Source organism: Cygnus atratus, chromosome 16 (genome assembly GCF_013377495.2).
Source record: "Cygnus atratus isolate AKBS03 ecotype Queensland, Australia chromosome 16, CAtr_DNAZoo_HiC_assembly, whole genome shotgun sequence".
In the NCBI taxonomy this organism is placed as follows: Eukaryota; Metazoa; Chordata; class Aves; order Anseriformes; family Anatidae; genus Cygnus; species Cygnus atratus.
In genome coordinates, this window is record NC_066377.1 from 5,985,825 (window position 1) to 6,008,541 (window position 22,717).

Sequence of the window (22,717 nt, forward strand, 5' to 3'; positions counted from 1 at the left end):
CTGCACCATGGGGCAAGAGCCCGAAGGCTCCTTCCAGGGCCAGCAGCGCCCAGTCGGGCTCCCAGGGTCACTCACAGGCACCAGGGCCCAGTGCTGTGAGCTGGGTGCAATTGGGCCACAGTTTTCCCATATTAAATGCTTCGTTTCCTAAGTGTAACGTCAATGCTGCAAACTCTCCACTGAAATGTTTCACTGTGCAAAAGCAGTTGTTCTCATAGGCTTTTTTAAAATTGTGAGAAAATTTGACTGGGCATTGCAATGTTTGTTTTCTTTGAAGACTTTTTTTAATCTTGTTTTCCATTAAAGTAAAAAAAAAAAAAAAAAAAGCTCAAGATAGATATGAATTGAAACTGTGCCTTTAAGTATGGCATGCTAAGAGCTGCACAGAAATAAAAGCAAAATTAGAGAGAGCTGGATCGTGCGCCTAAAACCCACCGTGGAAGGCTGAACTCCTGCAGTGCATTCACTTGTCTGTGCTGCCCCAAGCCCAGGGAGCAGCGCCACGCACCGCGCCGTCAAGGGGCTAAGGCCATGTGCTCGCAGCGCCGTGTGCCTGGGGCTGGGCTCTCCCGGCTGGGCTCTCCCAGAGGGGACGCTGGCATCGCCTCCTCGCTCTTCTCCACAGCACCCAGTGCCACAGAGCCACTGTGGCACCCCAGCAAAGCATGCCCCAACCTCCCCGAGCAGTGCCAGGAGCAGAGGGAGAGGAAAAAGGAGGCGACGGCAGCGAGGGGAATATTTAACGTTTATTTTCAGCAGCAGCGTTGTTTTCCAGAGCTGGAGATGAGCCGTGCGGGGAGCTGCGCCTCCCCCAGCTCCCTGCGCTTTGCCGGGGCTCTCCGCTTTGTTCCCTCGCTGGAGACTTGGCCAGGAGATGCTTGGCCCGAGCCAAGGGACAGGGGCAGCGCGGGGGCCGAGCTGCTGGCGGCAGGGCGCTGCGGGAGCGGGGACACAGGGAAATGGAGTTAGGGCTTTGCTTCGCCATGCAGCGCTGTGCTTGGTGCTGTGCCACTGGGAGAGCGCAGGGTCATGCCTCACAGGCAGCTCTGCCTCCCCAGCAGCACGTGGGCTGCTCCAGTTTTTAGGAAGCGAGCCTTCCCACGGGGATGCTCCTGCCCAAGGCTGGAGTGGGAGGAGGGGGAAGGCAGCCTGCGGCGAGGGCAGCGGCACAGCCCCTGTCAAATGTCATGCAGAGCTATTTTAAGATTTTTATCTTGCTGCCCTCTGACAAAAATGTGCTTTGGAGTTGAGCTTATCATCTCTGCGGCTGGCACACGGGGGCTGGTGAGTTTATCCCAGGAGCTGGGGAGAGGTGGAGCAGAGCCAGCACTGCTGCAACGTTTGGTGCTGCTGCTGCCTCCCGGGGCCCTGCCAGGGACTAGGTACAAACGGGCACGGGCCTGATGCAGTGAGCCCAGCTGGTGCCCACCAAAGGCACAGGGCAAGTGCAGGTCCCTGGGCCAAAACGCCAGCCAGGCCCTGAAGGATGGGAGCATGAGCTTTTTGGTCTCAGCACCCTGACACTGCCCAGCTGCACTGCCGGTCGCACACAGCCCTCTCTGCACTCCTGCTTCAAGTTAATGCAAACGTTTGCAAACTGTTAAAAACACTGATTTATCCTGATTTTATCCTCTTTACCCATTACCCATCTACACATCACAGCACATCAAACTGGGATGCTCCTCAGTCCCACGGGGCTGTGCTTTGCTGCCAGGCCGAAAAAAATGCGCTGTTGGGCCTGGACAAACATGTATGATTTACTCTACCGCTAGTGCCCAGGGAAACCCGGGTACTGGTCACTAAAGTGTCCCCATAACCACGTCACGGTGCCCATCAGGGCCCTACCCACAGGATTACCACACACACATCAGTCCTTCCCTCCTCCCGTGATGGCTTTGGTGCCCAGCCCCACTGTGGGCTCTGCTCAGGGCATTTTCTCTCACAGCAGCAGCAGCACAGATCCACAGCAAAGTCTTTGGGAAGCCTCCAGCACCAGGACGCAGAAGATGGCACTTTTAAATGCTGTGGGCACTGCCCGAGTGCTGGCACAGCCACTTTGGTTTCTGTACATCCCCCAGCAGGGTCTGCAGGTCCCCGTGCCCCGTGCACTGCCGGGAAGCTCCTCTTCTGGGGCGCATGACATCCACAGTTGGTTTTGGCTATTTCCCTGGCAGACACCTGGGAAATTAAGAATTATTTTGGCAAGGCTAACCGAACATTGTGCTTTTGGCTTTACACCCCCATTAGAAGCAGGGCTGCCCATGCCCACCCCGACGGCAGCCACCGGCTGTGCACTGTGCCCTGACCCTGCTGCATCCCACTGGGGACAGCAGAGGCTGTGGAGCTGGGGGGGGGGGGGGGGGAGGGGGGAGGGGAACGCTGCATCCCACTCCCTGCGAGGTGCAAGCACCCATGCAGAGCCCCCAGCGTGCACCCCTGGCCGCTGGGTGGATGTGCCTTATCGCCGTAACCCATTCGGCTGCTGGGGCTGGAGATTAGGGAGCTGCTCCTTATCGGCCCACGGCCCCCACAGCCCCAGGGCCCTGCTCTCAGTCCTACTCCCTGGAGAAATGAGTAAGCGTCAGGTCGCCTTGCTGCAGCCGTTGGGCCGTCGTGGCTCCGGGTGGGCTTTGCTGGTTGGATTTTTCTTTTTTAAAGCCTCTCAGTCCATAGACCTGCAGTGAGCAGGACGTGTTGCAGATGACTGCAGGAGCTGGGGCTGAGGGCTCGCTGGAGCCCTGCCTTGTGTGTTTGGATCCAGCGGTGTCAGATGGGGATGGGGGGGTGAGGAAACCGTGCGTTTGTGTGCCTGTGTGCATGAAACAGGGAGCAGGGACTCTAGGGTCTTCCCTGGGCTGACTGCAAGGACCTTGCTCCCACAGAAACCCCACCAGCTGTGCACAGGGCTCTGTGTTTTCTGACCCTGGGCCCAGCTCCTGTGCGCGTCCATCCATCTGTCTGTCCATCCGTCTGTCCCAACAGGTCAACCCCCAGACTCCTCCTGCCATCCAGGACAGTGTGCACAGCAGCCATGTCTGGCACTTCAGCAGGCAGCTACAAAGAAATGCTCATGAGCTTTAGTGCGGGCTCAGCAAATAGAGACCGTGGAAAGGGAAAAAAAATCCCCAGCTCACAGCAGGCAGTGCGAGCTGCAGTGGGCGAGCACCCCGACATCGGTGACCTGCCATTAAACGGGTTACATCATATGGCTGCTGGTGTGTGCTCCTCGTTCTAAACCTTCTGCTAATCTGCGCTTCATCTGGCATCTTCAGCAGTCAGGATGTAGGAAACAAAAGCTTTAAAAGCAGCTGAAATAAGGCAGTCATATGTATCCCCCCCTCTCCATATATATATACTTACATACATGTATATATACACTCACATATATAACATACATATATACATATATACACACTATATATATGAGTGTATAGCCATTATATAGTGTGTATATGTAGTGTATATCCACTCATATCTACATATATATTGCTATTTGTATAGGAATACACAGCTATTGATAGAAAATGTGTATGTTCATACACATATGCTTCTAATCAGACTTTTATCTATGATATAAATACATAACTAATGTATATATGCACGTATAAAATTAACTGGAAACAGGAAACTGAATTAGTTTACCTTACTAAAATGGCATGAAATAAATAGCAGCATACAGTGCTGAAAATAAGGTAGGATGTGGTTTTTGGAGGCTTTTTTTTTTTCCCCCTCAGGGTTCATTCTACATGTTTACATCTGAAAATCTGCTAATTTTAAAGCCCGATCACAGCAAACTAATGGCACCATGCATTTATTTCATTTCACTTTCATTTTGCAGAGCTTAGACTTTACTTAATGTGCTCCCGTGGAAGAAGCTACAGTAAACACGACCAGCTGACGTTACTCAGGAAGGCAAATGGACAGCTGTAGCTGCCGGCGCACACTGCGCCCGGTGTTTATCTAGAGGGAGAGATTAAACGGGAACCACTCGGGCATGCTTAGTCCAGGTTTAAAAGATCGTCTGTGTGTTAAACATGTATTAAGATGCTCGGCGCTATTTTCAAAGCGAGACGTGTTCCTCGCCGCTGTACAATAGGCCACGCTCCCTGGCTTTGCATGTCTGAATGCGCCTAAAAACCTGCTGCTGGGACTTGGGGGCTCATCGAGTCAATGGGAGCGAGTGAGCTGGCTGCCGAGCCGCTGCTGAACGAGGGATTTGAGCCCCCCCTCGCCCATCCCTCCTCCAGATTATGCCCCCCCCTCGAGCTCCTTTATCTGGTTGCTGTTGGAAGCTGGCTGGCTCCTGCAAGACGCTGCAAGGCACCCTAATAAAAGTGGCCAACAGCTCCTGTGGTGCCCATGCACAATTTCTACACTCACTCGTGGCACCTCACTGCTGGGACACACGGGTATGGTGCCGGGGGTGCCGACACAGGGCAGCAGCTGCAGGACATGCACGGGGACCAGGACATGGGGGACGGCCGCTGGCACGGCCCCGCTGGATCCCACAAACCCACGGCTTAATGCCGAGGCTGCGGATTGACGGCGGCCGCAGGATGGAGGAAAAATATTTACTTTGTGTGTATGCATAAGGATTTTTGTATATAAACTATATATATCTGTTTAAACTTATCTGTATATAATTATATTTTCAAATTATATATAGGAATTTTAATATATGCACAAATAAATACACTCGTGCACATGTATTTTGGGATCGCTAGAGGAAGGCGTGTAAACCCTGAGTCCCTCTGCAGCCCAACACCAGCACCTCGCCCCATCCTGACCCCGGGTTTCAAGGCCAAGGACTGCGACCCCTCCGTCTGTGAGGTCTCCCCCTCCAACCTCTCCACCACGGGCCTCCAGCCCCAGCACCGCCAGGCTCCTGAGCACACCCCGCAGTTGATAAATCTGAGCCTGCACTTGCCCTCCCACCCTGCCCAGCCTTATCTGAGCCATCGCCCCCTCGCCGTGCCGCCGTGCCCCGCTGCCCCCCGGTTTGTGGGTGTCAGACCCCCAGTAACGCCACCAGTGCCACCAGCGGCTCTGCATCGGGGGGGCTTTGCAGGTCTGCTGTTATCCTGTGCAAGGTCCTGCTTTGGGGATTACTGATGGAGCTAAAACCATACAAAATGTAGTGTGTGTGTGTGGGGAAACATAAAAACATTAAAAAAAAAAAACAAAACATAAAATGTTAAAAAAAAAAATCCTCAGGAGCCCTCCCCTTCCCAGCCAGGTCTCCCCCACAGCGGTCACTGCCCAGCTCAGGAGCAGAGCCGAGTTCTGGGCCACCAAGTGGAAGCTGTGACTGCTCCCCCCACATTCCCCCATAATTTTAGGATGTTTCCCGGCTGTGACTGCTCCCCCACGTTCCCCCATAATTTTAGGATGTTTCCTGCACCAGCCTGGCCGTTTGCAGGGGCCCGGCGGTATCAGCAGCCCGCAGGTCTATCGGGCTGAGCAGAAGCTTTTCCAGGAACTATCTCGTGCAGCACATGACCGGCCCTGGCCAGCGATATGTGACCGGCATGCCATGGGTCCCTGCTGCAGGCAGTTGACTTTGTTATTCAAACTATTTTAGTGATGGGTTTTTTAATCCCAGGCTTAAGTTTTTCTCTATCTTTCTTTCTTTTTTTTTTTTTTCTCTTTCCTTTTTTTTTTTTTTTTTTCTCTCTCTCTGAACAAGGGAATCTCTACGCTGGCAGGATTCAGAGAGGCACAAGGGAGGGAAAAACAAGTTTCAGCCAGAAGCGGGAAAGAAAGAAAAGGATGCTGTTAGCATTCCCTGGATGCAAGGGGGCAAAACGGTTTTGCTGTGAACTTTAATTTAAAGGGCAAGTGCCACCAGCGGCCCAGTTACTGCCCAAATAAATCCTGGGCTTGGCCTTTCCCTCTCAGCCGTGAAGTTTTGGCTTTGCCTTAGGAATGGGACTGAGGGTGGGCAATGCTGCGGTGCCCTGTTCCCCTGGGAATGCCACTGTCCCGTGCGAACCTGGGGGACTCCCCACCTGTCCCAGGGCACCTGGGGCGGTCCCTGTGTGTTGCTGTGGGGCGGGATGGGAGCTGATGCCAGGCTCATCCCAGGCTTTGGTGCTGGTATTTATGGTGATGATGTGCTCCAGCTCACACTGCTCACAGCTCACCTGGGCAGCCCCAATGTGCTGGGTCCTAGGGAAAACGTGAATTTGTCTTGCAAATGACCGGACCCAGCCCTGGGACACCTGTGCCCCACAGATGGTGCTGCTGAGGCTGCCCTGTCAAAACCAACCCCCTCAAAACCATCCCCCTCCAAAAAAAAAAAAAAAAGCATCCTTGCCACTCTTCCTGCATCCCTCCGGCCACGCTTTGCCGCACCAAAGCTCCTACAGCAGTGCCCCAGCTCCCACCCTGTGCCCACCCTGGCCACAAGAGTAGAGCTTTTCTTGCTTCATACTGGCACAATGAAATGAAATAAAATAAAGTAATATAAAATAAAATACAAAACGGAATGGAATGGAATGGAATGGAATAAAATAAAATAAAATAAAATAAATAAAATAAATAAAATAAAATAAAATAAATAAAATAATAAAATAAAATTAAAATTAAATAAAACAAAACTTTTAAGCCATTGCAAGGCAATTTAAGCACTTTTCCCTGCTACCCAGACCAGCACTCAGCAGTCCTGTGGACTTTCCTGACTTCCCCAGCACTGGGTCAAGGAGGTGCTTGGGCCCTTTTTGGGGACAACGCACGTGTCCCTCACTGCCTGCCCTCACAGCCATTGCGCTCCCACTTCCACCCAGGAAGCTTGCTGGCGGATTTCATTATTATTCAGCCCGGCCACAACTTCCCAGTCGGGCTTTCACCGGCAGGAAGCTGGCAGGTTGGCTGGGCCTGCTGGTCTGATGTGGTTGTTTCTCAAAATGAGCCCAGAGCAGGGCTGAGAGGGCTCCAGGATTCCCGCCCGGCCCTGGCGGGCTGGGTGGCGAGGGAGGGAAGGAGGGAGGGAGGCGTGCTGTGCTGCTTCTCAGCGCCACTGGTTGCCCTCGCTTTCTGGCAGTTTTGGCCACCTTTCAGGAAACCAGAGCCAGCTCGATGGAAACTCATCACTCTTTTCACTTCGAAACGCGCTGGGCGCTTTCTTTTCATCAACAAGAGGCCTCGGTCTCCCTGCTGGCTGGGGGAGAAGCGGGTCCCAGGTACAGACGGCGGCCACGGAGCCCAGCGGGACCTCGCTGCGGCGCGGGGACAAGAACACCGCGGGGCCGGGGCTGGTGCTCCCCGGCAGCTCCCGGCACAGCCACCAGCCCTAAATCCTCCCCTACCTCCTCTGAACCACCCATGACAGGGAGAAAGAATTGCTGAGCAATCCCCACCCCACAGGACTTCAAAGCCAGCGGCTGCTCAGGCCAGGCCCCTCTCCCGCCAGCCGGGCTGGATGCGGCTCGGCTCTTACTCCTTTGGCAGTCCCGCAGCCCTACACAGAAAGCAATTACTTAAAAAGGAAATAAATGTCACCCACATGGCTCCAAGTAAAACCCCGGGCAGGGCTAACAGAGCAACATCAGGCTCCGCATTCTCATGCAACACGAACCAGGGAGGAATGAGCTGTTTCCATTCATCTAGATGGGCTGTTTACTCTGAGGCCTACTGATGACGTTGGACATGCCCCCCATGTGCCTCCAGCTCCGCCAGGGCAGTTGATCAGACACAGAACCATGCTGCCTCTGCTTCCATCCCATGGCACCCTCTTCCCCCATGCTGGCTTCAGGCATCATCCCCTGAGCAGTAACACAGGTTGGTGCCAAAGACAGAGATGTCTTGGCACCAATTCTGCCGTAACCTTTGCAGAGATGAAATAGATCACCGGCACGTTCAAATAGAATCGTTTTATTTACTTTTAAAAACAGATATCGGAAGTCAAAATCCGAAAATCAAATCTCTAAAGCAGGATGGTGAGGTAAAGTCACACGTGGCCACAGGAGCAATGCTCAGGGGGTGCAGGTGCCTGCAGCAGGCCCGGCGCTGCCCGCAGCCTGACCAGGCCCTGCCCGCCCCGAGGGAGCCTCAGCGACCCGACGTTAACTGAGAGAGGGCTTGGGCAGACCTCCAAACGCTGGATGGACTCCGTTTTGGAAAAAAATAAAATAAAACCTTCCTCTGAGCAAGTAACAGAAGGAAAGGCCGCACGAGGTGCGGGCGCTGCTGCATCAGGATGGCAGCACTTTACCCGCTCTGCTCCACGCAGGCTGGGTGCTAGCACCAGGGTCCATGTGGCCCCAGCACGGTGCTCCAGGAGCGCAAAAGCCCCCAGCGCCAGAGCCACCGGTGACTCAGGAGATGCAGAGCCACCAACAGCGCATGGGACGTGTGTCCCAGCCCCCTGGCACGTTCATGGGCCAAGGCCAGCGCAGCTGCATCAGGTCGCTTTGCTACTCCCCCCTGCACTCCAGCCACGCAAACATGGTACCATACAGTATCCGATCCTTTTAAAAGTTAAAATAGTTTATTGCTGTTCCTTGTAGAAATGCACTTAACTTACATTGTCTTTTCTCTTCCTTTATTTGGCTGTTGCATTATAGGCATAAAAAGGTTCCATTTACCCATTTGTTCAATGACTTAACACCTTTTTTCCGTTTGCTCCACTCATGATATTCCCCTAAGCTTTGCTGGCCAACAGCCCCAAATCTCCTTTACATAAATACTGTAAATGTCTCCATAGTTTGCAGCATTGTAACAAAAAATCTACCAAAGTAGACAAAATGTTCGGTATTCTTGGTTGTTTTTTTTTGCATTTTAAAAATATACCTAAATTTGAGATAATCTTAACAGAGTAACAATTACAATAAGAAAATAGTACAGTGCGTTGACTAAAGGAATATTCTGCTCTCCTTCAAGCCAATATTCCCTTTTGCATGTTGAAGTGATTCAGCAATTACTTAGGAACTTTTACCTACATACAATAATTTAGTAAAATGAGAATTAAACAAGGCAGATACTTACTTACTACTATTCTTCTGTCTGCAATTCACAGCTCATGCGAATAAAATCGCAATAAATATTAAAAAATAGTTTTTCTTTTTCTTTTTTTCTGTAAGGCATCTCTGAGTATTACAAAGTTTTTGTACAACCAAAAAATAAGATTGCTTTTCTCCATGTTCTCCGAGTACCTCTGTACCTCAACAGTAAATAAGAAGATTGCAGGTTTGATGAGGAGGGAGGGCTGGCGGGGCAAACGGGCTGGGGGCTGGAAAGAAGACCATAGGTGATGGAAGCAGACTGTGATGTGTGCAAGAATCTGTAGTTTTCCTGTGAAACATTTCAGTCACTTTAAGAACATCTTCAAGACAGTATCTGTCCAGATCCAAAAAAAAAAAACTTACCCGAAGTCCTTTTTCATGAGCACAGTCAGACTGCAAGGGTTTGGGTTTGCCCTTAACACTATAAATAGCTTAGGTATTGATATGCACCTAAATAAATGGGATAAAGGGTCAGGGTGATTTTTTTTTCCTTTTTTTTTTTTTTGTTTATTTTGTGTTGTTTTTTTTTTTTTATTTTTTTGCTGTTGCTTTCGTTGTCCTAGCCGTTCTCCTTCCCTCGCAAAAGATTGTCCCAGGTGGCAGCGGCGCGGGCAGGGCGCTCACTGCATGCGGTCAGGCTGCAGCTGCTGGGGCTGGTACTGCACGAAGGCGGTGGCGGGCGCTGCCGGGTTGCTGGCGGTGATGGGGGGCTGGACCGCGCCCGTGTAGCCGTATCCCACAAAGCTGGCGGCGGGGGAGGCAGCGTAGGGGTACTGGTCGTAGGCAGCTGTGGTGTACTGGGAATAGGCTTGGCTGGCGGCGGTGTAGTCGATGTAGGGAGACGTGATGGACTGCACGGGGGTAGGGATCACCACGCTGGGCTGAATGATAGCTTGGGGGTAAACATAGTGAGGCGTGAGTCTGTGGAGGCAAAGGGAGAGGGTCAGCGAGGGGTCTGCAACCTCCAGAATATGTGCCCCCCCTCCCCCCCGCCCCGAATTCACGTGCGTCGGCCGCAGGATGGTGCTGCCCCAGCGAGGGGTGCTGCTGGGGGCGGGAGGGGAGGCAGAACTCCCCTAGAGCCCGGGGTGGAAGCAGCACAAGGCAAAGCAGGGATGGAGAGGGTGGCCACACGCCCTGCTCTCCACTCCTCCGCTCCCCATGGTGCTCCCCCCGTGTCAGATATCTGCTGCTACCCGGGCTGCCGGACCCCAGAACCCCTCCCCAGGCGACCACAGCACACAGACACCGCTCACCATCCCGTTCCATCCCTGGCGTGCCCGGCCTGTCCCCACCGGCCTCCAGCTCCACGCTTCCCCCTCCCTGTCCCAGCCACTCCTCCCCACGTCCCATTGCCGGGAACAGGGGAGGGCCTTCCCTGCTGTTATCAGTCACCACACATTGGGGCTGGTGTTTCCATAACACGGGATGTTTAGGGCAATGCTACAGGGTGTTTGTTGTAAAACACGAGGTATTAGTTCTGGCTTTCTTTCCCCCAGTAAGGCTCAAGCATCCCAGCTCTCGCGGCCGGTGCCTCCAGCGCTGCCTTTCTGCACCTGCCCCAAGGGTGCTGCAAAGAGGAACCAAACCACGCCACTGGGGATTAAAATTGAAGCATTCTGAGGTTGATTAAGGTCAGATTGCCCACTTATTGATAGGAAATGCTAACTTTTTTTTTTTTTAAACCAGCAAAATGGAAGGGTGTGTTTTCCAAAGGGCCCAGGGGAAGTCAGGCCTGAAGTAAGAGCAAGAGCTGCAGGTTCAGGTCTGTCCACCCAAACTGCCACGGTCCGTGGCCCAGACAGGAGGGGTGAGCGCTGGTGCAGCTCCAGGGCATGCACACAGCGGCTGCCCCGCACCGGGAGCTCCGTGGTGCGGGGCCCTGACCGCTCTGGGGCTTGCAGAGGCGGTGGCTGGCGACCACTGAAGGGCAGAGCCACGGGCACCAAAAGCGCCTGCTGTGGGCAAGGGCTCTCCAGCCGGCTGCTTGCCCGACTGCAGTAACCAAAAGCCATCCTCCAGAGAGCCCCCAAACCCCCTTATTTTGGTGAACAAAAAGCCAAGGTGAAACTCTGCACAGCGCTTATGCATATTCAAACATTTTGGGGATTTTTGTGTGGATGCGTGCGACAGCACATTTCCAAACACGACCACTTTTAAAAGCCTCCCACAGGCTTTTCACAAGCCGCAGGCTTGTACGTGCCTGAAGTGCTTCGCGGAGCGGAGCTCAGCTGCTCAGGGAAGGATCCGCTGCCCACTCGCCCATCTGATCCCCGTCAGGAGCACGGGAGGATGCGCAGCGCTGCCTGGCCGCGGGAAGACCCAGCCAGGAGCTGGAAGCTTCTCCTGGACCCATCACTGGCCTCCCTCGTCCTGCCCAAGTGCCTGCCCCACATCTCAGCCAGTACCCGCAGCGTCCCAGGGCCCACCTGGGGCTGCTGCCCCTGTCCAGCAGCTGTGGGGCTGTTCCCATTTGCTCCCCACCCAGCACTGGATGCTAAATTTAACCTGCTCTTTGGGCAGGAGAAAGGCTTCCCGTGAACCAGCGTGCATCTGAACTGGGTTTTCTCTTGTTTTCCCACTCACGCTTTTTTTTTTTTTTAGGCAATTTGCATTATGAGAGAATGACTGCTATCCTCCCCCCTCACAGCAACTCTGCCTCTGAAATCAGCATCCTCGGATGAAACGAGGCTGCCCAGAGGAGCAGCACCAGGGAGGGGGCAGGATGGATGGCACGCACCATCATTAATTGTAAGGCCACCTCCAGAGGCCAGAGCCGCCCCGGCGCAGCGCACAGGGAGGGAGCTCAGAGCCCTTCAGTCCATAAATACACGGCACCCGATATCACCCTGTGACTAACAGGAACGAAATGAGGGGACAGAAATTCACTGAATCATTTTTGTCGTAGCTCTGATCCAAGTTAAGGCCGGCACGGCTGAATCAGAACAAGAGCTCACGCCCAGGCGCCGACCTCGGGCCCAGCGTCTCGCGCCGGGCCACAGCAGCAGGGGCCTCAGCCGAGGAGCTGGGCACAGCCCGACCCCACGCTCCCTGGGCTCCGTCATCGAGCCCTCGCCTGCGAAACGAGCAGTGCTACTGCGGAGGCTGGGCTGACAGCCTCTTGGGAGCACAGCCTGAACATCACCCTGCGGGAGCGTGCACCCAGGGACCCTGCACGTCGGTTCTGATCTTCTGCGTATGGGTCCCCCACTGTAGTTTGCATGACCTGCTCCGAAAAGGCAGCAAGCCCACAACATTCTGAACCACTTTTTTGTCAGGGAGGAAAAATGCCATCGCTTCGATGCCTCTCTGAATAGAAGACACCATTAACTAAGACGACAATAAGTATTCTTGCACTCCGTTTCCAGAAAACCCCCCAGCCCGATGCACACACAGGCACATGTCTCACACCACCATTTGCCGCACTGAAAACACACCCTGCAACTCCAGGAGCTGCTCCTGTGTAAAAGCGGAGGCTCTTCTGCTCCGTGGGCTGTTAGTGTTTAGCTAGAAATTGCACTCGGGATATGACGCGGTTTGGACTTCTGGATTCAGTGGCCAGATGGCAACTCATTTATCGATCAAGACAAAACACGCAGCCCAAGGTAAGGTCGCTGATTACTTGCAGCTACTGAGAAAACAGAAGCAGCGTGGTACGATGAAGTTACTGCTGGCTATGTTTAGCATCCACAGAAGGTCTTGAAATACTTTCCCCTCCTTCACTATTTCTGAAGATCTTTCAGAAAAAAAAAAAAAAAAAAAGCTCTTTTCGAGTGCTGTCTTTTTCAAAAAATCAGCAAGCTCTAATCTGAATTTCTACAGAATGAGTCACATCTGTTTTAAGATGCCTTCCCTCCCTCCCTGCAGTCCTCCTCCGGCTCCCACAGCGGGCCCTGCAAGCCAGAAGAGAACTTCACCTCCATACACAACGTGATTAGAAAACGGCCCCCAGCCATGGCAGGAGCTGGCTCTGCTGAGGTGGGGGACAACTGCAGTCCTCTGACAAGAGGGGCACGGCACCACGCAAACACTCGGGAAACAAGGAGGGGCACAGGGCTCTTGGCAGCCTCACAGAGATCAGCACACAAATGCCACCACCACGACCAGCCCTTTATTCCCTGAAGAATAAAAGAAACAGAGCCCTTTGTGTCTGCCAACGAAGGCACAAACTGCAGCGTTTGACCCCGGGAATTTGGCCTCCGTTTCCACCAGCACCGACCCGTCAGCTGCTGCAAGGGACACCCACACGGCCACCACACGTGACGGCAGGACAGACGGATGTGTCGGAGCCCTCCGGACACACGGCACCAGCCAAGATGCCATGGGAGGCGATGCCGGGCTTCGTCTGGTGGGTGGTACAGCAGGATGAGCCGAGCACAGCCACAGCTGCGCACGACAGCAACACAAAAACCGCCTGTGGTGAAGTGACACCTCCAACCACAGCCGGGGTGACAGGTTTGCAGAGAGGTATTCTGAAGCGGGGTCAGGAGTGTAAGTGCCTCAGACAGAAGTTGCTCTGGGAAATACCCCAGCACCGCCACGGAGAGCAGCAGCACTCCAGGAGCTCTACGCTTCCGTTACCAGTGCTGCAACAGCACCTCGGTGTCAGTGATGTGCAGACACAGCCGCCTCCTGCCACAGCTCGTGCCCCAGGAACATCATTCCTGAAGGACAACCCCAAGCCCTCGAGGAGCTGCCTGGGCACTTTAAGCCTGGGTGGAGCGTGGGCGGTTGGGCAATACCTACAGCCACAACGCCAGGCTGTAGAAACAAGAGAAACTCAAGTCCTGCTCTCAAATCCAAGCACGATGCAGCGGCCAGGTCAGGCCGCGTCTGCCAACAAGGGCTCCTGCTCGGAGGGGCCCCTGCGGGGTTTATTCACCAACGTGTGAATAAGCACAGCGCGGTGCACACCAGGGCATTCATTCTGCGCCGACCACTCCACAATCCATCAGCAGTTACTGACGGGGGCTGGGCTTCATCCACTGACATGACAAACCTCTGAATCCTGAAACGTCCCTATTAAAGCTGATTAAAGCATGCATTGAAATGTCAATGGGTTCTGCCTCATCAGCCAGCTATCTCAGCCAGCTTGAAAAAGGACAAGGATGAACCCTGCAGCTCCACGGTCCAATATTTACGCTCGCCTACTACATTATGACACAAACACAAAATAACATCAAAAAAAAACCCCACAAATTTCTGCTCATCCTCTAACTAATTTGCCTGTCTTCTGCTCTTCCTCCTCTCGCCCTTTGGGAAGATTTACACAGCAGCCCAGGCAAACAGGTACATGGTACACGACTGGGTTTCCTGCTTCCCTGCTGGGCCAAGGACTTCAGTGTACGGGGGGACAATGACCAAGGAACAACCTGCCATAACAGCCTGTCCCAGGTTGGAATCAGTACAAGAGAAAACATGGGTATATAAGAGGATTCAATGATAACTTCTACCAGTCGCTGAGCCTACAAAAATCATTGCCTGAGAAATACAAACGCCAACTTAGAGTACAAAAGCTATCCATGATTTCAATCTAATTTCATTTTGGCAGGAGAGAAAAAACGTAGGGCACAGGAAGCACTGCGGTAGCTGCGAATCTAACGCAGCCCAGCAATGCCATCGCTTCACAGCGTGAGCATAGCTCGACTTCATGATGCAACAAACTAATGGAGGTGGATCCCACAGAAACAAATAAAAGGAAATGCCATCTACACCTTCCCCCAAGAAGCACAGCCAGTGTAGAGGTGGGGAAAAGAAAAAAAAAAAAGAGGCTGCCTATCAAAGATGAGAGTGCATCTCCTCAAAGATCTAAACTTTTTTCTTAACTCAACCAAGAGCCTGAGACCAACATCCTGAGCTGGCCACCAGTTATCCAGGCTCAACAATTTACAGCTTTATCCTCTGCATCTTGCTCCCCCACACCCAAAGGAAAAAAAAAAAAGGGAATAAAATAATAATAATCCCAAACAAAGGCATGTTGGGCCAGACCAAAAATAGGCTGGAGAAACATGCTGAAAAACGCTCAGGTAGCAGAGCTGGAGATAACATCTGCCTGAAACAAGAGCCATCTGGCACCAAGGAAAAAGCCACATGGAAGTTTACCCGCAACTAGTCAGCTATCCAGAGAGGTAAAAAGCCCTCCCCTTTCCAGTTATCAGCACAGCCAAAACAGACATGAACTGCCAGACGAAATGGAAAGTGTCTCACACCAATACACCGTAGCAGCCTGAGTCCTTCAGCATCAACGTGAGAATCCCAGGAGGACGCTAGATTCATCCTGCCCATGCAGGAGGAAAACAAGAGGCTTTCAGAGATTAATTCCCAGGAATTTCACCTTTAACTAAGCTTTCCCATTTCCTTCTGCAATTTGGAGGAAACCAAAGGCTGCAGAAACACCTTTAAAAACTTCCCAAGTGCCTGACAAGTTTTGGTATAACACATACATAAAGTTGTCTACTTTTATCTGACTCAATTTTTTTAACAGACTTTTTCTTTACACATGATTCCTTCCGCTGATTTTTAATTAAAATCATCAATACATCTGATTTACCAAAAACTATTTCTTGGATACGTGAGGTATTTTGAAGCAGAATGCTTTAACCACGGAAGAATAGTGAAATAGGTTTTCTTTTATCAGAAACGGGTAACTGATAAAATAAGTGGTTTCTCAGCCAAGAAAGAAATTCAATTTTAAGAATTTCAGGGATCTCTACTGCCAGCCGTGCCTCTGTTGATCTAGAGGACCCGAGGCACCCCTCTCCACACCTTCCATCCAGCAAAGCAGGAGCAGCCAGGGGTGCGTGCCAGTGGCACGGGAGAGCCGACGCACAGGGAAAGGGCAGGGGCAGCGTGGTCCTGTCTGCAGGATGGAGAGACCGAGAAACAGGATACTCGGTTTTAACTCTGACAGTCCAAGACTTTTCATCTTTTGCAATCATAGAGTATATTTAGCTCTGGTATGTAGCCTGCTCCCATCTGCGGGGAACAAGTTCTTCACGTAAGTCATATTTAGAAGTGACCCAGTGTCCTTGCCACCGAATTATCAGCACAACTGTCTGAGTTCCCTCTCTGGTGTCCCCAGCTCAGAGGCAGGCTGCTCAGAGCTGCATTTATCATTCAAATTACTGGGCATGTGTTTAATACTACCAAAGTTAGGGACCAGCGTGCCAGCAGCTGCACAAAAGAAAGATGAGATCAAGTACAGGCTGGACTGCTCTGAAAATTCAGGCGCGTGCACGGATCTGCCACGCTGGGATTAAAGCGGCACCAGAACGGGAGCACCTTACATCTGCTGCTCCCCGGCTCCCTGCAGCCAGGGGAAAGGACCTGGGTCGCTGCTCTACAGAGGGCAAAGAGCAAATCCACTGATGCCTGTGGGACCACACCGAGGAGAAGGCACTTCTCCTCGTGATTTCCTTTTACGTTGTTCTATAGGATGATACAAGACGTGGGACACGAGCAAATTGTACCCAGAACAACAGCACCAAGCCCTTGGGTGCAATACCAGCGCTTGCAACCTCGCAGTAAATGTCCAAGAAAAACTGCAAAGCCGTTGGATCTGTTTATAGATACACGTCTATTCTTAAAAACTAAAAAGCTCTCTCTGACTGGCAAGCGTTCGGTCTGAATAGAAGCGAGCATGCCCGAGAACTAGCAGCTGAAGCCATTTGGAAAATGGATTTGAATGTTACTTAGGAAATCCCCCCCCGAAAGCTTTCATGTTATTGGCACACGACAAACAACAGGTGCCGGGTGAGCCATCCCCATGGGAGCCGCTTGTGACCGGCGGAGCAGCCCGAGGTCCTGCAGCAAGCCAGCTTTTTGATAAGTGGTGAAATAGGAAGTCGGAGCACGGGGGATGCCAGCTGACAGAGACCGAGCAGAGCAAGGACAGCATGCGCCTTTCTATAAGCATAACCACAGAAAAGATGAAAGTTTGTTTCCTTTTATTTTTAACCCAATAGAGAAGTTTTAAGGATAAACAGCTGCAAGGGAGGGTGGGCTGACACAAAGAGGGACTTTCTTCACTTCCAAGCTGCAGCACCATCGGTACATAAAATGTTAAACTCAGAGAGATTTAACCACTTCCAATGCTGCCTGACACCAAACACAGGCTGAAATTAGCAGCTACAGGCCGGGAGGTGGGGTCTCAGGAGCAACGACAGCCCATGTGCAGATATGGAAAGAGCTGGATCCTGCTGCAAGGACAGCGATATGTTTCCAAGAGCTCAGTCACTTACTCAGCCACTGGTAGATCTCCCACACAGATAGCTCCTTCGCTGAGGCACAGCCACAGGAATGCATCTCCCATGCACTGCCTGCATCCAGAGCTGAAAGCATGGCTGGGGGGAGAAGAATCAGGGAATCCCCTGTTCCCTGCCCGGGCTCACGCCTGCTTTGGGTGCCAGGGGCCCAGAAGAGAAGACCACGAGGGGGGCACAAAGCAGCTCTGCGGCACCACCACGTACTCCTGGCCAAGTGGTCTACATAGGTGCTCCTCGCAGCTTGCAAGAAGTTTGATGTTTCTCCAAACTTCTTTAAAGGGACACTGCTGCAGTAAGAGACAGCTCCATTTGCAGAGTCTCTCCCTCCTCTAGTCTCATAAATACAACGCTACGCCGGCCAGCAACTGCAGGCAAATGCTGTGGCATTCCCACCTGCCTCCAAGCAAAGCGCAACCTGTAAGCTACAGACTGAGCCCGCAGGCCTGATGTTGCTTCCCTAAACCCAGAAGCCAGATCTCCGAGTCACCCTGACACAGACACATCCTTCGCCTTGCATTACTGTTAAGATCTCCGGTTACGACAGCCTAGAGACTGCTTTTCAAAACAGGATTTACTACCGACTCCGTGCTGTCTGCCGTGCATGTGCCTCCCCTGCCAGGACAGCAGGAGGAAGGAGAGAGGCTCTTCATGGTTTCTCTTTCTGTTCCGCATACCCCAGGCAATATTTAATTTACAGCTGCATTTGGGTCCCTGGGGCTGGGGGGAAGCCTTCAGTTTATAAATAATCTTCACTAATGTTTGGGTAATTTTCATAGTTTCCATTCATTTTAAGTTTCACCAAAACTTGCATTTTGTGGCTTTGTAGCTCACATGTGACTGGCTGGTCTTCTCTTCCTTAACTGCCTAGCAGTTCGCAGGTTGTTCATTCATTTCTTCCTTGCAAGTCCAGCTTGCACACCTAGCACCCCGTGCCCCATAACAATCGTCTTTCAGAAACTGCGTGCCAGCGCCTGGATGCAAACACTTTGCAGAGAGAGAAACTGTGGGAGGGAGAGCCCTGCGACGTCTTACGTGTGGCAACGCAGACAAGCCAGAGACCTTTATTTGGGGAAGCTCAGGATCCGCCCCACAAGGTGCACAGCAAATGGGCAACAGCAGGTTGGTCACGCTTCCCAAGTCAGACAGACCCTGATAAACTCCTCATCTACCCTCAAATCCCCCAGAGGGCAAAGGAAATTGTGGCTTCAAGGGAATGCAAGAGCAGAGCCTGGCACGCTCTTACTTCTGCTGGTCTCCTGACAAGACAAAGAGGGAACCGGCAGCCAAGCTCCGCTGCTTGACTGAGCACCTGATGCTTTGCTCAGAAGCCACAGAGCAGCCCCAGCCACGGTGCTCAGTTAAACGGCTCCACGTTTTGCCAAACCCATATTTCTAGTGATCCTGCTCCAGCAATGTCTGAATGCAATGAAATTCGTGTTTACCGATGCTTGCAAATAATGATATATAATCCGCTCCCTCCAGTCTCCTGGTTCCTGTCTCTTGGCAACTGATAAATAATTTACAGTGCTCTCTGCTGTATGTGCTCACTGCAGCTCTGCTGGTTTAATGACGGAATCAATGCCGGAGAACTGGAACAGTAACTGTCTAGATCAAAAGGAACACCTAGTCAGTTGATCCCACACTCCTCTGTACATGAAACTAAGAGTAAACTGTTCAAAAAGAAAACCCACGTTTTTCACAGCTGCAGAGCTGTGGCTGCTGGGTAGGAACAGCACATGCGGGAAGAGCAGATTATCTGCAAGGGGAGCTGGCGCGAGCTGACGCTCCTGCCAGCACTAGGGCTTTAACACGCTTCACCATTTTGCTCTTTTCTGTTGGCATGCGTGGTAAACCTCGTAACATGCTGGGTTTTATCATCAACTTCTATTGTGTGCTCTTGTGCGATTTGGAAAGCCTCTGGTGTTTGCATCTCGGAGCTGCTGCCTGCCTCTGAGGCTAGGAAAGCTGCTGTAGCTCCCATGCGAGGAGAACTGTTGAAGAGCAGCAGCTTGTCTACCTGGACTATTGTGGCTCTTGCACCAAAAAACCCTCCTCGTTTCATGACAGATGCTCTTCAAGTCTTTCCAACAGAGCCGTAACCACTTAGGAAAACTGGCATGTTTGAACCGTACACAGCGCACATACACTGGGTGTGCACTATTGTGGCAACACAGTCTCTTACATCCATAAACTCATTGGAATGAGATTACCCAGGCAGTTGGCAGAGGAGCGAAAGTTTCTGTTTTGTTGTTAGCTGCTCCCCCCACCCGCCCCCCAAAAAAAAGAAAGAAAAGAAAATGCTATGAACAGAGAACAGGGAATGGATGAAATATTTCTGTTGACAAAGGCCAAGATCCCATCTATTTATATTAGTCACATAAAAACCACAACAGAGCAGTTCTCAAAAGCTTTAAAAAATGCACCTACTTTCTTAATGCTCTTAGAAAATAATAATAAAAAACCCTATCAATATTCACTTTCTGAAATGTTGTAAAAAAAAAGAACTGCATCAATCATTAAACAGTTAAATGAAGGCAGTATGACAGTCACTATTGTTCTCATGAAGCACACTTGTCTTTTCCCGAGCAGCTGCCAGATCCTATTAGATGTATAAAAAGAGGACTTTTCTAACCGAGTAGGGATGGTATAAGCTATTGAAAACAGCAGACAAAAGCCCACTTTTGCAGACTATTCAAGCCTTGTATAACATCTGTCCAAAATCAATTTTTGACCTAATGTTATTTTCATTAAGTAACAGACTTTGTTTCCAATGCAATTTGTTTTCTAGGATAAAACTGTACCCTAAGCATTATTATGTGGGAAACGGCGGAGAGGAAGCAGAAGATCTTATTTGAGAAACATGAGAACAGAATTTGCTTAATTGTTTTGACACCTTAAGTACTGCAATAGAGAAACTATTTTCCATTTATTTGAATTCTTGTGAATTCTTGTAACTGGCAAAGAAGAGAACAATGCAGTGGGCTTATTATGGCTAAGATTTACTGAGGATAAAGGAGGATCTTTGGGAATTATATGAAAGCTGACAAATGCACAAAACTTCTGAAATCTTCACCAGAAATAAAGTACTCCACACATCAACAACAGCTGTTGAAACTGTCCACTCCTTACAGCTAAGGCTTTTTCATGCATTTTAAATAATGAGGAAGTTGATTCATGAATTTGATTTCAAACTGACTGTTAAGAAATGTGTCCACTTACCCAAAGGGTCTCTGAATAAAGGCTGGATGTAGCTGCTGCACACCTATGGTAAAACCTAAAAAAAAAGGGTTCAGAAAAAAAATGTTAATGAACGGCATCCACCATATCATTCAACTCACAATATACACAGGTAACTACACCTCGGACCACACGTACATCCAGCCTGCTATGCATGTGAGCAAATTTAGAGTCCCATTTAGAAGCAGGTTAATTTTAATATGCATATGTGATATGCACAAAGGCCAGATGGGAGTTCAGATAAAAGAACAGTGCTCAACTGCTGTTATCAGAACAGACAGTGGGGATAATACCTTACTTTACACCAGGTACCGTGTGTAAAATTAAACCAAAGAGCAGAATGACGGAATGGATCTTAGCGCTAATACTGACGTAACAATGAAAGAGGAGAGCAGGAAATCAGATCAGCCGTGGAAGGAAACAGCTTTAACTCAGTTATACAAACTTTGGTGTATAATGCTAGCACAAGAGGGACGGGTAAGAAGATAGGGAAAAGAGGTAACTGGATGACAGTGTCCCCAGTCGACAAGCAAAACAAGGGGGGATAAGCACACATCATCTGATCAGATGAACCCAGCGCGAGTAACTCGTTTCCTCGCCTTACAAGTTATTCTAATAGCGAGAGATGGGATCTCCCGGATGCCTCACCAGTTTGAATACTCCTTGGTTTTGCTCCCAAATACGCCAGGTTCACATTTGCTTTCCTGCCATCGATGATGGGGTTGGGGTCTTTGCAGGCTCTTTCAGCTGCAGCTCTGTCTGCCATGGTCACCTGGAAGGAAGCACAGCCTCGTTTGTGGCAACGGCGCTGGGTGAAGGCTCTGGCAGCAGCAGGCACCAAGCGGGGTTGTTTACTTTACTCATCTATTTTGACCCGGGAGCCAAACGCCGCTTCTCCAAACCACCCTTACACAGCAAGACTGGGGGGACCTGGCAGAAAAGCAGCTCCCCATGGCCGAGCTGCCCGGCGGGGGCTTTCACCAGCGGCCTCCCCTCTGCTCCCCGGACTTCTCCAAGTTGGCAGAGCCGGTCCCAAACCTCCCGACGGCGGAGGCTGGGACGAGGCAGGCAGCACCGGGGGGCTCGGGGCAGGGAGGTACGGGGGTCCCGCCCCCCCCCCAGCTTTGTGCGGGCACCGCCACCCCTGTGAGGGCTCTGCCTCCCCCGGCCTCCCCCGGTCCGGGCAGCGCGGCGGCGGCCGGGGCGCGGCACTTACGAAGCCGTATCCCCGGGATTTGCCCGTCTGCCGGTCGGTGATCACCACTGCCTCCTCGATGTCCCCGAAGACCTCGAAGTACTTCCTGAGGGAGGAGTCGGTGGTGTGGTAGGGCAGCCCCCCGACGAAGATCTTGGTGAACGTGGTATCCTTCTGCACGGTGTGCATGGTGCCCGGCGGCGACAAACACCCCACCCCGGGACCCCCACCCGGGGCCCCCCCGCTCTCCCCGGAGCGGTGACGGGGAGCTGCGGCGGCGGCGGCCTCCCGGGGCCCTAGAGCGGGCTCATGGCCGCGCTTTGTCCCGTCAGCGCGGGCGGCGCCGCGCCCTCCCGCCGGTACCGGGCAGTAGCGGCCGCCCGCCGCCGCCGCCGCCTTTGTAGGGCCGCGCCCGCCCCGCCCCGGCCCGCCCCGCCGCGCAGGGGAGCCCGGGGCGCGTAGTCCGGCAGCGGCACGGAGGGTCCCTGAGGGGACGGGGGGGGGTTAGGGGGTGTGGGGAGGGGATATGGGGTGTGAGGGGGGGGATATGAGGGGGATAAGGGGTGGGGGGCGTAGGGGGGACAGGGAACCACAAGGATGTGGTCGTGGTGGGGACAAAGTGACAAAGGGGTGGTCTTCAGGAGGGAGACTAAGGTCCCTAAGAAGGTCAGGAGGAAGAGCTGGGAGCTGAAGTGTTCCTAAGGAGGTCCCTAAGAAGGTTCTGAGGTTTCTGCTTGTCCCTCCTGCTCTTTAGACTGCGGTGGTTTCAGAGCAGCGAGGTGTTGGTCCCTGCAACAACAGGTTCCTCTCCTTGTCCCTCCTGGTCCCTCCAACGCTGGCTAAGGTCCCTGTCCCTGGTCTGCCCCGCTGTCTAAAGCCCGACCTGGAAGTCCTGCCCGGGAGTGCAGCCCCACAGCCTGTTCCGTGCTCCCCTGTTCCTAACTGCTGGAAAACAAAAGCTGAAAAGCTACTTAGTGCCTCAAAATCCACCTTTCAGCTGTGGATTGCTCACAGCACTT

The 22,717-nt window shown here is 52.1% G+C and overlaps 1 protein-coding gene across 1 annotated transcript; it reads right to left on the bottom strand.

The window, feature by feature from the left end:
- Positions 1–8,466: 8,466 nt before the first annotated feature.
- RBM38 (RNA binding motif protein 38) lies at positions 8,467–22,082 on the bottom strand. The gene is made up of 4 exons (XM_035548019.2): positions 21,720–22,082; positions 21,152–21,275; positions 20,486–20,540; positions 8,467–9,923 (listed from the first exon to the last, which is right to left on the bottom strand). Exons 1-4 carry the CDS (start codon positions 21,885–21,887, stop codon positions 9,623–9,625), a joined length of 648 nt encoding a protein of 215 aa, XP_035403912.1. The 5' UTR covers positions 21,888–22,082; the 3' UTR covers positions 8,467–9,622.
- Positions 22,083–22,717: the final 635 nt, after the last annotated feature.